Here is a 15384-nt window from a genome sequence, read left to right as displayed (position 1 = left end):
TGATCATCATTTCACATGGTACACCGAGAGTACACGTAAACTCACTAAACCCCCAATCAGAATAAATCCCCCACGCGGTAGCATCGTAACTCGAAATTACTTTGTTTTTCCGCAAATTCTCAATTTCAATTGAGATTCGACGCGTCAATTTGATTGAATAAATGTGAATAGGTGATTCACAGGGAGGAACTCCACTCAGTTTCAATTAAACCTCAACATTGAATGTTCACTCATCCGTACAGACACCCAGTGATTACCTCAGACTTGCAGTCTACTAAATCATCCCGAGATTTTGAATGCATGTATTTATCCTGTCTCCTGCACGTCAACCGGGACAAGACATTTTCATTATAAGAAAAATCAAGATCCTTAACTACCGAACTGTTTAGCGTAAGTCGCAAGTGGGGGAAGAGTTGGCGGCGGAATTCAAGCGGCTCTACCCCCCAAATCATGTCCTCGCTCGCGACCCAAAATTTCCCTCAATTTGGAATTTTTCAAAATACTGTTCACAACTCATCCGAGACATTCACACGTGTTTCTCTTGCAGGTGCGAGTTAAACTCAGATTTAATTGTCCAGTGAATCAGTTTGCGAGTGAGTTGTTCCAGAAAATCAATAAATAACTGTAACACGCGTAGATTACCCTTTGTTTATACTTGGCGGGTGCTCACCCACTCATTTCCGTTACCCTCTACCTCCCGCAATCACCAGTAGAGGGCTAATTGCTCCGTAAATTTTCTTCTGCGTGCTCCCGAATTATGCAAAAAAGAACAATGATCCTGTAAATTCAAAAATAAGTGACGCAAAACGTATTTTAAAGCTGAAACGACAGTCCACGGACGCAATTGCGAGTTAATCACCGCATATTTTAATGTTTTGGAAACAAGGGACACTCGCTCGATTGTCTTGAGGAGAATAAACGTGGAGGCAGTTGCTCGGGAAAATACACAACAGCGTGTGCATTGGTTTTTGTTTGAAGAACGCATTTCTCGGAGTGATATCGGAGCATTCGAGTTTCTTCAGTTGTTTTGCTGATTGGAAGATTTTTATAGTCCGGGGACTCTTTTGAATAAATTTTATTGAGTTGAATTGAGGGATTTAAAAGGTTATACACGCATATTGAGATGGCACACGAGAAGGGACAGAAGATTTTACTCATCGAGCTGCCTGATGTAGTTTTCAAGACAATTTTGTCAAATCTGTCGTACGACGAAATGGCTCGCAATCGGATCGTGAGTATTTCCACCATTTTGTGTTTATTTTTTTCTCTCAATTATTTGTGATTTATGGATAAGTGAGCATGCCTTGAGATGTGATGGTTATTGCACAGGTATGCAAACATTTTGATCGCACGTGTCAGCAACTGCTCAATCGTGGCTTCAGTCTCATGGAGAAGTACCATGGACAATGCCTGAGAACTGTGAAGAGTCAGCTGCCCAGGAGGGAATCAGAGCGCAGGAATCATCCCCTTGCGAGACACTGCGATGTCCTCACTGCCATCGAAACACGCATATCGATGCTATCCATGACTTTTATGAAATATGTTAATTTACATCTGTGCTGCTTCATCCCTGGGAAGGTAAATGAATTTTTTCTGGTAAATTTTCAATTGGAGTAGTGAAGAATGATGAAACGGACCCAGATCGATGGAGAGTCTTCGATCTTAAACTGCCAAGTCTCAGTTATTGTCATGGAGCCAGCTCGGCCACCTTCAGGGGCCTCAAGTGCTTTCTGACGAATGTCACTTGCAAATTTACTGGAAAGTGAAAACGAATTGTTGTAATGAAAGGAGAATTCGTTGATCGTTAATTGTGAACAAAATTCAGCATAAGCTGACGATCACTGACACAATTACTTTATTATTCATGTGTCAATTTCTGCGATTTGTATTTGTCCACATAGGAAAAAATTTAGCAGAAAGCTAATTCTATAAACAGCTACCTGTTTCTCTAAGAAGTTCTATTCAATTTTTGTTAGAATTCTACAGGAAAATTTTATTGTGTGCTAAATGGAAAAAGGTCGTATTGACCATTTTGGGATTTTTAGGCCAACGAAGTGGAAATAGGTCGTATAAACCTAATCTAGGGAACATGAAATCTGGACGATTTGGACTCTCTAGAATCATTGTAACGCAACTTTTGAGGACAATTTTTTTTATGCATACGACTTTTTCCCATTTAGCGCGCGTTATGTGGTTATCCAATTCTTTTGAAAATTTTGCAGTTTTGCGGTCCATTTTTCAATAGATTTTTTTATCTAGAAAATAGTCAGTGGATGTTGGTTTTTTTGGAAAAAATTTTGAACTAGATTTTTAGATGAGAAATAGATAAAAAGAAAAATCTATGGACTTTTTTATATTGAATTGGCGGAAAATACTAATATTCAATGGCATTCTTCTAAAACTCTTGTAGAGTTCCAATAGAAATTCCATAAAATTTCGTAAAGAAACTGCTCAATTTTTTCATTCAATTTTTCACACATGAAGAACCTAACCTGTCAGTATCTTCAACTCAATATTCCTAGGATTATGGCTGATATTTGTCGTCTATTCAGAATCTTACGGATGATACAATGCTATTTTTGTCTTCATTTTTCGTTGATTGTAATGTTTTGTTCTTCTTTTTCCAAATGGCATAAATTTTCTCTGAAGATGTGAAGAGGGAAATAACTGGAACTGGCAGATATGGCATACACAAGCTTTTTTCATTTTCACAGATATTGACTAGTTGAGCCTGTTTTATGAAAAAATACATAAAATGTTAAAAATAGTCCAGGGCCGCCAATTTTTAAGCTACAGAGGGTTTTTTTTTTAATTTTTGAAAAAATGTGTACAATAACAATTACGAATTAGTTTTTTGAAATTCGAGTCCTACATAGTTAATTTCGGTTTTTCTTATAAAAAATTGCAAAATTGAAAAAATGTTTCTGAAAGAATCGAGAATATATTTTAAATATTATAAGGATATTTTTTTATCATTTTACATGAATGGCGCAAATTTTTATATTAAACAAAACGAAATTAGCTGTGTAGGGGTCGAATTTCAAAAAACCAATTCGTAATTTTTACTGTACATATTTTTTCAAAAATTTTCAAAAAAAACCTCTGTAGCACAAAAATTGGAGGCCGTAGACTATTTTTAATATTTTAAGCGTGTGCGGGGCAATCGAGCAATAAACAATTCATGGTTTTGCACTAATTATTCGTTTTCAGACATATATAATCGATCTTCAATGCATGAGAAATCTCACTTCAACCGCCCACGACTTTTAAAACTCATAGTAGTCTCCCCTTAAAAATCTCCTTCTATAGATGATTTTCACAAAGTGATGGTTTATGGAGGTATTATCAATGTCCGATGTTCATATCAGGTTATCGACGAAATCCTGCGAGTCCTCCGTTTGATAAAAGACACCAAATACCCACCTCGAGCCCACGAGATTCTCCAGGAACTCAGGGACATCAGCAGCATGGCAATGGAGCACTTCGACGAGAAGATCCTCCCAGCCCTGAAACAGAGTGTCTGTACGTCAATGGTCAGTGGTGTAAGTTCCTACGAACTTCCTGGGGGCAGTCTCATGATATCTCACCACAATCCATCGCCCACATCAAGCCTCTACGGTCATCACTCAGTGACCCATGACAATTGGAATCGCACAATGAAGAAGGTCTTCTTGAGAACAAGAAGGAACAAACAATCATTTTTAAGCGTTCAAGGGAGAATAAGCAAAATAAGACTGAGGATGAAGAGGCAGGCCTGCCAGATTCGTTTGCAGAGTAAAAAATTGCAGGACCAATCGAAGAAAATTCACGACCAAGAACAGCAGATATCTGAGATGCGGCGTCATTTCGAGGAGTGGGAGCAGAAAATTGGTGATTTGACTGCTGAACTCAGTCGCGCCAGGGAGGAGCCCCTGAAGGGAGAGAGCATTGAAGGCTGTAAACGCAAACGTATTGATGTAATGAAACGTAGCAGCGATAATAAGGATCTTGAGGCGAAGAAACGTAAACTCATTGTCGAACGTAAACCGTCGATGGATGCCCAAGATGCCAAATTCAAAGAATACATCAAGTCACAACTCCTTGACAAGTAAAAATCACTGAGCTCATAATTTTTTTATCATTTAACTGCATCCTATCTCGATCATAATCATCTAATTGTGTAAAAATATACACTAGGTTAATGACATTCAAATAAATCATTATTGTAAATTAATATGATGTATATTGGAATTGAATTCATGGTTTCCGTAGCTATGGGACACATTTTTTAGCACTGAGAAAGATTTTGTGAATCAATAAACATTTGTATCTTAGTGTTATTGAATTTTTGTTTTTTTTCGGTTTGAGAAGAATTCTGTTACGAATTGGTGAGAGGAGTCTTCTCCTCTTTTGAAAGGGAATTTCAATGATAATATTTCAATTTCCTCATTATAATCTTAGTCTACATAGAAAAAATGAAAGATAGATTGAAAATTCCACAATCGAGAATTTTGCATTATCGGAATTATTTGTTTATATTCTCAAGTTTAAAAAAAATTGGGAGAATTTTTTAAAATAATGTTAATGGACTTTTTCTGCTAAGAAGCTGGTCATAAAAATGAAGTTGGACTATGAGAAATTAGATAAATTAGTAAACAATACTAATTCAGTGTCAATTGATGACTTTCTGCACGATATTTGAGCTTCTTCAGGCTCTCAACATCAACAAACATAGAAAAGTTGATACAAAGTACTCAATTTAAAAATTTCCCATGTTTCAACTTAATTCCAAGAAACATGTAAAGCTACAAATACAGCTATTCAAAAATTTATATTTTTATCAGGGGCAAAGGGCGAGTTTTATGTTTGCGAGATATATGATTCGGTTTGAGTGCTACGTTGAGACGAATGTTCTTGAGGTCTTCATGAAGTTTTCTCAGTTGATCATCAGTCCATCTCGTCTCTCTGATGCACAGTTCGTCAGGCTTACGAGGTCGTATCTTTTTTACTTTCAAGGGATTATTTGATAAATACGTAGAGAGGAGATTCGACGTTCGGTCGTCTGCGAAGGGAGAATAATAGTCATTCAACTGATGCCATTGTTATCAATATTTCAAGTGAATTGGAGTAGGATGGTTTACCTTCAGGGGATTCTTTCGTTGGTATCTCTTCGGAATCCTCCCCAGACTTCAATGTATCGTCTTCAAGTCTAAATTTCATGTAGGACTCTACTTTCGATGCTGAAAAACATTTTTTAGGATCCAAAGGGACTGTGGTAGCTTTGTCGCGGTACTTTCCAGTGAGTTTTCGTATGTTTCTGTGGAATTCATTTTTTATATCTTCGATTCTCTTCTCCCGGATTTCGCTCAGGCATTTTCCAACTTTATCGAAACGCTCAGCGAGTCGTAATTCTCGGGCATGATTCACGGACTCCAGGAGATCCTTCGTTGCATCTAGCTTCCAATCTGCAATTCTTTGCAGCTCCTTTAATAAAACGAATCCGGCTAATTTCATAATTAGAAGTAGTAATGGTCTGGTTCAGCGCCTGAATGGTGGCATTCAAATATTCTGTCATAGGATACCTTAGGACTGTTATGGGATACCCTAGCAGGGTAGGGATACCCAAGATTCAATTGTTCTATTGAACTTTCTATTAGTTTTTGGCTGATTCTATTAAAATGTTCAATTAAAAATAATCTAAAGAAAACATCAAAAGAATTCGGTTTCTCTATGCAACTGATTCTATTGAGATATTTTCTAGAGAATTTTCTCGGCTCAAATTTTCTAAGCTTTTGTTTGATCATCTTGAGAAGAAAAGAAAAATATAATGAAAAAAACTTGGAAAATTTCTGCGGAGGAAATTTTCTAGAAATATCTGAAGAGAATAAGTTATATAGAAAAATCGAATTTATTGACTTTTTCTATCGAATATATTCTATTGAAAATTTTCAATAGAATCAACCAAAAACTAATAGAAAGTTCAATAGAAATCCAATAGAATTTTCTAACGAATTCACTAAGTTTTTCTATTAATTTTTTTCCTGTGTGATCTCAAATTGTTATGCAGTATGGTTAGTGAAACAAAAATCATTCATACTTTATCTCGGAAAGCCCATTCCTCCTGATCAATCAGGCAGATAATAAACTCCTGAGTTTTTTTATTCGTACAATCTACAGGTGACAATAATGTCTGCCAAGCCCGTTTCCTCCTCATTCTTTTAATCTTCTCAACTTCATATTTTCCAACGGGTAGACCATCATTCCATCGTAAATCGGTGAGAGTCAAAATTTCAGGATTCACACCTGGTGAAAATAAATATCCTCAGAATTAATTAAAATTTCATCCTCAGCACTTTGTAATATTCACTCGGACGTCTCAATATACCTGGAGGTATGCGCAGCGGCGGTTCCCACGGATCAGTCTGTGCCTCGCTCTCCCTATAATCCGTTTGAGTTCCTTTAGTTTTACTCTTTGGTTTCTCCTTAATTGGCTTATCATCGGCCTCTGTTTTGCCGAAGCTATGAGAGATTTTATCAAAATTATACAACTGCATTTTGTCGCGCACAAGTTAAAATGAAATCCTCTATTCAACCCACAGGAATGTGAGAAACTCTTAACTACTCCCGGAATGTATCTACTATTGATCAAACTGATTCCCCCGGAAGGATGTAAAAAAGGAAACCTCATGTATACACCAATTACATGTTTATTAATCAACCATTATTACAAGCACGTAAAATAATAATCACAGAAGTTTATATACATTCCATTAGAACCACCAGTACGCCATTATATCAATTAAATTCATATGATTAAATATACTCGTATAAATAGAACTCACACTACGTCAGTTATGTTTAGTATTATAAAATAGTGAAGTGCTTTGAACATTCATTCTGAGGTGCAAGATACTTATGATTATGTTTATGATTCTCCAATATCCGGAGTTCAGACACACACTTACGGAGATTAAACAAGTCAATTTATTTATATCCAGGGCATGACAAAGTATTCTTTTATGCATGAAGGACCCAGGAACTGTGGACAATGAGTAGAATAAAAAAAAATGTACACCAGTCAAAATTAAACTCTCTATTTTAGAGTGAAATACCTTTGGATTCATTTCTAGATTTTACTAAATGAAGTAAGACAATTGATCAATTCTCAATTATCAATCGTTTGATAAATTTAACAATTGTGGATACAATTATTCACTGAATCATCTCAGTTTATTCACAAATGATGAAGAAATGGGAGAATTGTACCTTGCCAAGCCCTCTAATTAGAATTATAAATAAATGAATCAATTAATTAATGATGATAAAATCTTAAATTATTCATTCATACTAAATGAAGTACCACAATCAATAAATTAATTACGTAAATTATTAATTGAACGATGAATCGAATAATTGTTGATCCAATTATTCATTGAATCCTCCCAGTTTATTCACAAATGATGAAGAAATGGGTGAATGATAACTGAATGAATAAATTCATTAAAGATGATAAAATCTTAAATTCTTAATTCATACTAAATCAAGTACCACAATTCAGTAGCGAGGCGGTAAACAGGTTTAAGTCGATTTAGACTATTGGTCAGTTTTTAATGAATATCTCGGAACCTAAGGGAGATAGCAAATTTTTTTAATGACCTTTTTTATCGAGCGAATTAAGATCCACAAAAATGGTAACGATGACAATTTCGCTATTTCGCTTAGATTCGGGGATATTCCTCAAAAACTAAGCGAAGAGGGAAGTCAACTTAAATCGGTTTATCGCTTCGCTACTGAATTAATCAATTGTCAATTATCAACCGACTGATAAACCTGACGATTGTTGATCGAATTGTTCAGTGAATCCTCTCAGTTTATTCACGAATGATGAAGAAATGGGTGAATTATAGCTTGCCAAATCCTCCGATTAAAATCATAATTGAATGAATAAATCCATTAATGATAATGAAGTCTTAAATCCGCAATTTATCACAATTTGATAACCACTTTAACTGAAATACCCATTCCCAGAGACACCCAAGTGCTCCGGCCAGCTCTGATGCATCGAAATATTCTTGCAGGACTGTCCCTCTAACATATCCTCAGGACACATGCACTGCAGCTTCATCCTGTAAATCGTCATCTGTCCCAGTGCCAGTCTCGAGTTCTCTCTGTCCAAACCTTCTCTATATAATTTGTAGTTGACCCCTCGCTCAGCCAGACACTTAGCAATGATGTTCTCCCTCTCATCCAGCTCCACCTTCTCCATGATCTTCTCTTCCCTCAGTCTGATGCACTCGAGATCCTGCTGAAGTAAAACGAGGGAAACTTCAGAGGGAGGAAGCCAGTAAGTCGAGAAGATCAGATCAATTGAAGTCGTCTTATCATCTTTCGTGAACGAGGGCAACAAAATTCCGGTTGGTGGCTGCCTCTGCACATTTTTCTCTCCATTCTCCTCCACAGATTTACTTCGTTTTGGTCGTCTGTTGGAACGCCTTCGTTCAATTCTTCTATTTATATCCATTAAATGAATCTTCGGTTTAATCGGGATTAACCACCTCTTCGATCTCTGCCCCAAGAAACTGAATTCTTTATTCTCATCGTTGGATCTGATCTCATCTTGAGGAGAATCTGGTTCCATGGCGACATTCCAGAAGTTGGGATTCCACTCCTGATTAGCGAAATTGGTTAATTCTTTCTTGAACCCTGGGAGTTCGTTGAAGAGGAGGGAATTCTCTGAGTTCAAATCTTTGAAGCCCTCATCTGGCTTCAGCATGTATTCACTCTGGTCGTCTTGTCCCTGATTCCCTTGGCTCTTGAAAATGTCGGTTTTTACTTCCCCAAGTTCTACTCTTGGAGATCTCTGTGACATTGGGAGAACATCGTCGTCTCCTGGGAGGTTCCTATCATTGGAGAACAGATATTTCTCTGTTTCCTTCCTGGGATCGATGGAGTTATTCAATTCCACTGCTTTCCAGTCGTCAGAGAAGTAGATGCTCTGCCCAGGGGGACCCACGTGCTGACTCATTGCTGATAATCTCATACTCAAAGTCGTGTTAAATCTTAATTTACACAAATCAGCTCTGCTTTGAGAAAGAAGTGTCTGCCCATTCAAAAATCTGTACTTCTCGTTTATGTTCTCGTTAACATTCTGGTCCATGCAGTTGGCAGACCAGTGCAGGAACCAGTCGTTCCCAAGGCCATTGACAGAAATTGATAAACCTGACATCTGGCCATTGGCGTTGTCCTTGATGGGAGTCTCCAAGAAGGGCTGACCTGTTTTTCCACTCAGGATCGTTGTTAGGGAGTGATAGTACACTGGGAAGCCGGGACCTATCTGGTGCTTCACCATTATGTCAGGAATGTTGTCATCGTCGTAGTAACCAGGTATTGGGATACTTATTACTTCGGACTGGGGGACTGTGTAGTTCCATATGGGCTGGAAGTTCAGACCGTTGTATGCTGTTATTGTCGAGTCTAGGGCCACTGTGATGATGTCTTCGGTTCCATCGAGGGTCACGTCCACTAGGATTGGGGGAAGAAGGACTCCTTTACCTTGACCCTGCTGCAATTGTCTCTTTCGCTTCTGAAAGATGAATTTCAACAGTCATAACTGTATTTTTGTAATCACTGATTAGAGAATTTGATTCATGTCATGCAATAAAAAATTCTACTTCGTTGGAAAAATTTCGCATCAGTTGAGCATTTTAATTGAGGGGTATTATTGTATCATCTTTCGAACGTAATCATCGTCATTCTTTTCATTTTTATAATTTAAAATATTCATCAATTTCTATTTACATAGCGCTGGAGTTCCCAAAAATTATGGTTGCGCAATAGCAAAAAGTTAAAACAAGTGGGAAATTGCTTTCGTCACAAAATAGTCTATATATTTTTGCTGATAAATTAACAATTTGCTTCCGAATGGAATTTCTATGACAATGCATTTTAAAATGAATTCAATGCAATCTCATCATCGAATTCGGTTAAAATGGCCTTGGGAAGAATGACCGCAAGGCCAATCATTTTCTATTTTATTAATATTGGACGATCAGTAAAAATAATTTCAACAATTGGAAACAATATTTCAAATCACAAATGGATTCATTTCCTTCACGTCCTTCAGTTCAAAAAATAGAATCAATTCATTTACCAAATTCCCATGCAACAAATCATGTTGCCTGATGATATAAACTCCTCCCGATTGATCTGGTGTGCATGAAGACAAAATGTAAACAATCTCGCCATCGGGATGCACCAGGACCTGGGGAGCAATGAAGAGCTGCTCCTTCTTCGAGAAATCGATGCTCTTTATGACCGTTCCATTTTTTCCTGATAACAAAATCACTCTGCTTGATCGTAATCTTCCAGCCTGGGTTGTATGTGACACAACGACATCGCTGATTCCATCTGCATTGACGTCAGTCATGCTCCTAGCATCGTAGACGTTGAGAATGATCTTCTCGTCTGCGATGGAGTACTGCTGGGCTGGCAATTCCCAGAGAGTTTTTCCATTGTTACCATCGATTGCCTGGAGGATCCCTCCTCGTCCTGTGATGATGCAGTCTTTCATTTTGTCGTTCGTGAGGTCTGAAATGCAGTCGATGGAGAAAATTGCGTGATTTGTCCAGTGCGTCCACAGGGTTTCACCTGATTTTCCATCTAGAGCCATTACTCCACCTAGACATGGGATTTGACCCTCGAAGTACAGGTTACAGAGGAATTCTGGTGCATCTAATGCATCCAGCCCTGAAAATATTTAAAAAACTATGTGATTTGATTTCTCAAAAGATGAGCAAATACTCAAGTGGGAGAGAAGATTCGCGAGATTGACCAACTTCCGAATGTGGAACTTGCATGAAACTCAATTCTTTCTAATTCCTCTACTCACACATTCCTCATAACATATGGATAGCTAAACGGCGAAAATTATGGAGAAATATTGCCTAGATGTCTTATGATAATTAATTGAAAATCAGCCGTTTTTACGTCACAAAGACGGTCAGGTAACGCTTCATTGGTCGAAAAAGAAGAGAGTGGGGAGTGTGATGTCATTAGCGATTTCAAAACGCTTGAAATCTTCAACTTTTAATAATTAATTATTAATTAAAGGGAGACTACACTGAGAGAAAAACACATTGTCAAACAAGTCTTGTTTGGGCCAACAAAATCACTAGTTGAAAATTGCCAAAAAAAAATTATTTGGTTCGCATTTGAAAGTTTCAAACATGAATAATCGTTCTGCTTTCGACAGCAACGAAATATTTGGCTCAAGAGGCGGATAATTCACACCAGACGGTGCCTATCATATCATTATTACTGTTTCATTTAAGGGTTCATTTCTTGTCCGTGATTATTATACAGTCGAAACGAAAAACTACTATCCCTTGTTTCGCATAAAACAAAGATTTTTCGGGAACAAAATACGTATGGGAATATCGAAGAACGAAGGAGTAGTACTAGAAATGACATTTCTTGCGTGTACAGAGAATGAAATTTTTTTTTGACTACTAAATTTATTTTTGCGACAAAAATTTTTCATTTCGGCGCACCCTCTGCATGTTTGGCACAAAAAAATCCTTTTTTGATAATTTTCAAAAAACTATTTTCTTGGCACGAGTAAGACTTGTTTGAGAACTTTGTCATTTTTCTCTCAGTGTACTATGAATTTTAAAAGGCGCAGGCAATTGGAATGACATTTCTCATACATTGAAAATCAAATATATACGTATAAAAACGAATAATTAGCGCAAAAAAAATTAATTGTTTATTGTTCGTTTGCCCCGCAGACTTTTAAAATGCTGAAAATAGTCCAGAGCCTCTAATTTTTGAGCTACAAGTGTTTTTTTTGTGTGCAATAACAATTACGAATTAGTTTTTTGAAACTCAACTTCTACACAGCTAACTTCATAGCTAATTTCGTTATTTTTTAAATAAAAATTGCAACATTCATGTAAAATAGCCCGAAAAATGTTTCTGAAAGAATCGACAATATGCTTTAAATATTTTAAGGATAATTTTTCTGCCCATTTTACACGAATAGTGTAAATTTTTTTTGCTGTGTAGGAGTCAAACTTCAAAAAACTAATTCGTAATTATTACTGAGCACATTTTTTCAAAGATTAAAAAAAAACAAACCCTGCAGCTCAAGAATTAGAGGCCCTCAACTATTTTTAACATTTTAAACGTCTGCGGGCCAAACAAACAATAAACTATTAATTTTTTGCATTAATTATTTATTTTTAGACATATATAATCGATCTTCAATGCATGAGAAATCTCACTCCAATAGCCCGTGACTTTTAAAACGCACAGTAGTTCCCCCTCAATGAGCAATATTTCGAACGTTTGTGAATGAAAAATGAATTTAAATAGAAAATTGAAAAAAATTAATGCAAGTTCCCTATTCTCATAAAAAATGGAAACTAAACAGGAAGAATCCTAAAGTATTCGGAACATTTCTGACTCTGAGAATAGCAAAGGAAATCAAAAGAAATCATTCAATACTTTTCAAATATTACTAAACGGTGGACACAATAAGCACTAAAAGAAAACATTATTGAAACAGAACTAAATGTTGGATACATTATGAAAAATCTGATAATAAAAAGAAACAAAATAATCACCTTGATGAGCGACAGAACACAAACGAACATAAAAAAGTATCTTTCAACATCTGCAACCAACAGAAACAAAAATAATAAATTATAATCATGAAATAATAATCAATAACATTGATAATTATGTTTTCCCCGATATGCACCTGTGCTGAACCCAAGGATGATGTCTTCAACGCCATCGCCATTGACATCAAGACTCCTCAGTGGAGCCTCTGATGTTAATTTTGGCATCGTCCTCATCCAAACGACGTTGGTGGCCAGAGAGGTGCAGGGGAGAGGTTCATTCTCTCTGCTGACTTTACTTATGGTGACTTCCAGGGTCACGCCTCCAGAGAACAGATTCTTCAGCATGCCGAATGGCACTGGGAAGATGTTGACGGTCAGGACACAGAGTAACATCAGCCCGAGGAGGACCACTAATGCCATCAATCCGTAGCACAAGGGGATGAGAAGGGCTTTGAATGTCAGGGGGGGAGTATGGAGATGGCCCAATTTTTGCTTCCTTCGGGGAGCCATCAGGGGTCTTTTCACTCCACTTTCATCATTGATCTTGAGGATTCCATCTTTTTTCCCGTCTCTGATGAAAACCTCGTCATCGATATCTGTCAATTCCTCATCGTCAAAACTGTCTCGGACAGATAGTCGAGGAGCACTTGGATATCCGTTCGCCATGATTATCTATAGTTGACAATAATTAATTCCATTCAATTATAGAATTTCAAATCTGAGAAAAATATTTGGTCAAGAATAGGGAGAACATGGATGAGGAGAAAGTTCTAGCAAAAAAATCGTGTGCTATTCAACAACCGATAGGACAAAAATATGGTCACCAAAAAATTCAGATGTGGCACCAGAATTTTTAAGGGGATCCCACAGAAAAGTACTGTAATATGTTTAAAAATTAGAGTGCTACATACGAATTTTTTCGTGACCCCTATTTGGAGCCATGGCTAGTACGTACGACATTAATCTTTGAAGGGACTAGCACAGGATTTTCATGCATTTTTCTCTCCAGGTGGAGAAAGATTAAGAGGTCGAAACAAATGCAAAGGAATTCACCAATTGAGCTAAGTCTGGAGTTATTACAGATATCCAAGCATCTTTTACAGTTTGGTACAGACCGCACCATAGATTGAATCATTTTCAATCATCAACTTTGTCGATTAAATTGCATGATAAAAATTTGAATAAAATTATGAATATTCAGCATCATTAAAATTACATTTTGCGCAGAATTATTATTTTTTGAAACATTCTTTGTTTATAAATAAATAATTGGATTTCTTTAAACTTTCGGAAACCTTATGTTTTTAGGCATGAAATCTATTTCTGGTAAAATTCAGAATATGAATAAATTTGTTACGCATTCGAACAAATGATTTTTATGGCGGAAGATTGATTGTTTATAAATTATTTCCAGGAAATGCTCGTAATTTTCAAAATTTGTAATTTTGAAATTATTTCATCAATCTGTCTCTAAAAGTAAACTTTATAATTTTTTTTTTTCAGATTTAAAAAATGTTTTCTAACGATTCAATACCGAGATCCAAATTCAGACCCGCAAAGTTTAAATAATAAAATCATTGTAAAATATCCGGAAACTTTGGATCAAATGGGACTCAAATAATCGAAAAATAGTTGAACTTTGATTTAACCAATGAAATGAGTCTAGAATGAGCTCGATTGATTGTTTTCATAAAGAAATCGGTCAGTTATTGACATTAAAAAAAGCCAAGAATGTCCATTTTGCCTCTGTTTCATTTGAAACGCGGAACTTTTTAATCTGAAGATAAATATTCTTATTCATAAATTTGAGAATCATCAATTCAACGAAGCGAAAGCTCATGTATGAAGTACAATATTCTGTATTTAAGATTATTAATTTTCCCATGCAAAATTGTGGAGGAGAAAAGTCATGAAGCAACATCACAGTAGTAGACTATGGAAGCGACAATTGAGTGTGTGGAGCACAAAAAAGAGTTTACCTTGTTCAATCAGCCATCAATGGTTGAAACTCGGGCTCATCCAATTATTGATTGCTTTACTTCTATGTTGATGATTGAATTAATGTTGGCGATGTTGAGAAAGCCGAACGAAGCAACAAGAATCTCGCACGTCCAAGAAACGATGGATGTCCAATTTTGAGGTTGGGGCTTTCTCCACAACAAAGCAGAATCACACAATCGCCATCGAAATTCGCCTTAAACTAACGAGTCCACACACCAATAAGGGGTAGGACCAGATAAAAATATCTGAACACAAATAATCAACACAGGTAGAATCCACGAAATCGGGAAAACGCAAAGGACACGAGCGGATAATAACCCGAACTGAGAAAACCGCTTTGTATCGACCTTCTACGAAAATAAAATAAAAACAATGAATCTTGTCCAGAAATTGCAAGGGTCATTTGGGACAACCACAAGGGTCGATCAATCATGATTTAAACGACGTAGATATCTCTTCACTTTTACCCTGACGATTGTCCCATCTGCCATTGCCCTTTGACCCACGCATGATCCTGGTAAGGTTTAAGGTGTTTCTCCGGAAAAGTCAAAATAGTGAAAAGAGATTGAAAAATTCACGAGAGAGAAAATTCTGAGTATGCTGCGTCATTAAGAATTCTTGCACATTTTTTTCAGATCTCAGTCCCAAGAAAAAAAATAATAAAATTTGAATGTTTTTGTAACCCCTGCAGCTATAACTTCCGAAGTTATCCCACTATGCCAGGGATAATGCCAGTGAAATTTCCATGGCATCCAAAAAAATAATGAACTATAGAGGAAAA

The 15384-nt window shown here is 36.6% G+C and overlaps 3 protein-coding genes across 3 annotated transcripts; 1 reads left to right on the top strand and 2 right to left on the bottom strand.

The window, feature by feature from the left end:
- The first annotated feature begins 669 nt into the window (after positions 1 to 669).
- On the top strand, positions 670 to 4313 carry LOC107045769 (F-box only protein 28). Its single transcript, XM_015268129.1, has 3 exons — positions 670 to 1231; positions 1330 to 1578; positions 3369 to 4313. The coding sequence occupies exons 1-3, from the start codon at positions 1124 to 1126 to the stop codon at positions 4089 to 4091; spliced, it is 1080 nt and encodes a 359-aa protein (XP_015123615.1). The 5' UTR covers positions 670 to 1123; the 3' UTR covers positions 4092 to 4313.
- Positions 4314 to 4808: 495 nt separating this feature from the next.
- Positions 4809 to 6533, bottom strand: LOC107045633 (cilia- and flagella-associated protein 91-like). Its single transcript, XM_015267958.1, has 4 exons — positions 6365 to 6533; positions 6077 to 6282; positions 5121 to 5463; positions 4809 to 5041 (listed from the first exon to the last, which is right to left on the bottom strand). Exons 1-4 carry the CDS (start codon positions 6531 to 6533, stop codon positions 4809 to 4811), a joined length of 951 nt encoding a protein of 316 aa, XP_015123444.1.
- Positions 6534 to 6668: 135 nt separating this feature from the next.
- Positions 6669 to 14742, bottom strand: LOC107046312. Its single transcript, XM_015268906.1, has 4 exons — positions 14582 to 14742; positions 12740 to 13274; positions 10130 to 10725; positions 6669 to 9562 (listed from the first exon to the last, which is right to left on the bottom strand). Exons 2-4 carry the CDS (start codon positions 13266 to 13268, stop codon positions 7985 to 7987), a joined length of 2703 nt encoding a protein of 900 aa, XP_015124392.1. The 5' UTR covers positions 13269 to 13274; positions 14582 to 14742; the 3' UTR covers positions 6669 to 7984.
- Positions 14743 to 15384: the final 642 nt, after the last annotated feature.

The sequence above is a fragment of the Diachasma alloeum genome, unplaced genomic scaffold, assembly GCF_001412515.2.
Source record: "Diachasma alloeum isolate Michigan unplaced genomic scaffold, Dall2.0 Dall_scaffold_00181, whole genome shotgun sequence".
Taxonomy (NCBI): Eukaryota; Metazoa; Arthropoda; class Insecta; order Hymenoptera; family Braconidae; genus Diachasma; species Diachasma alloeum.
This window is presented reverse-complemented; position numbering and strand designations above follow the sequence as displayed.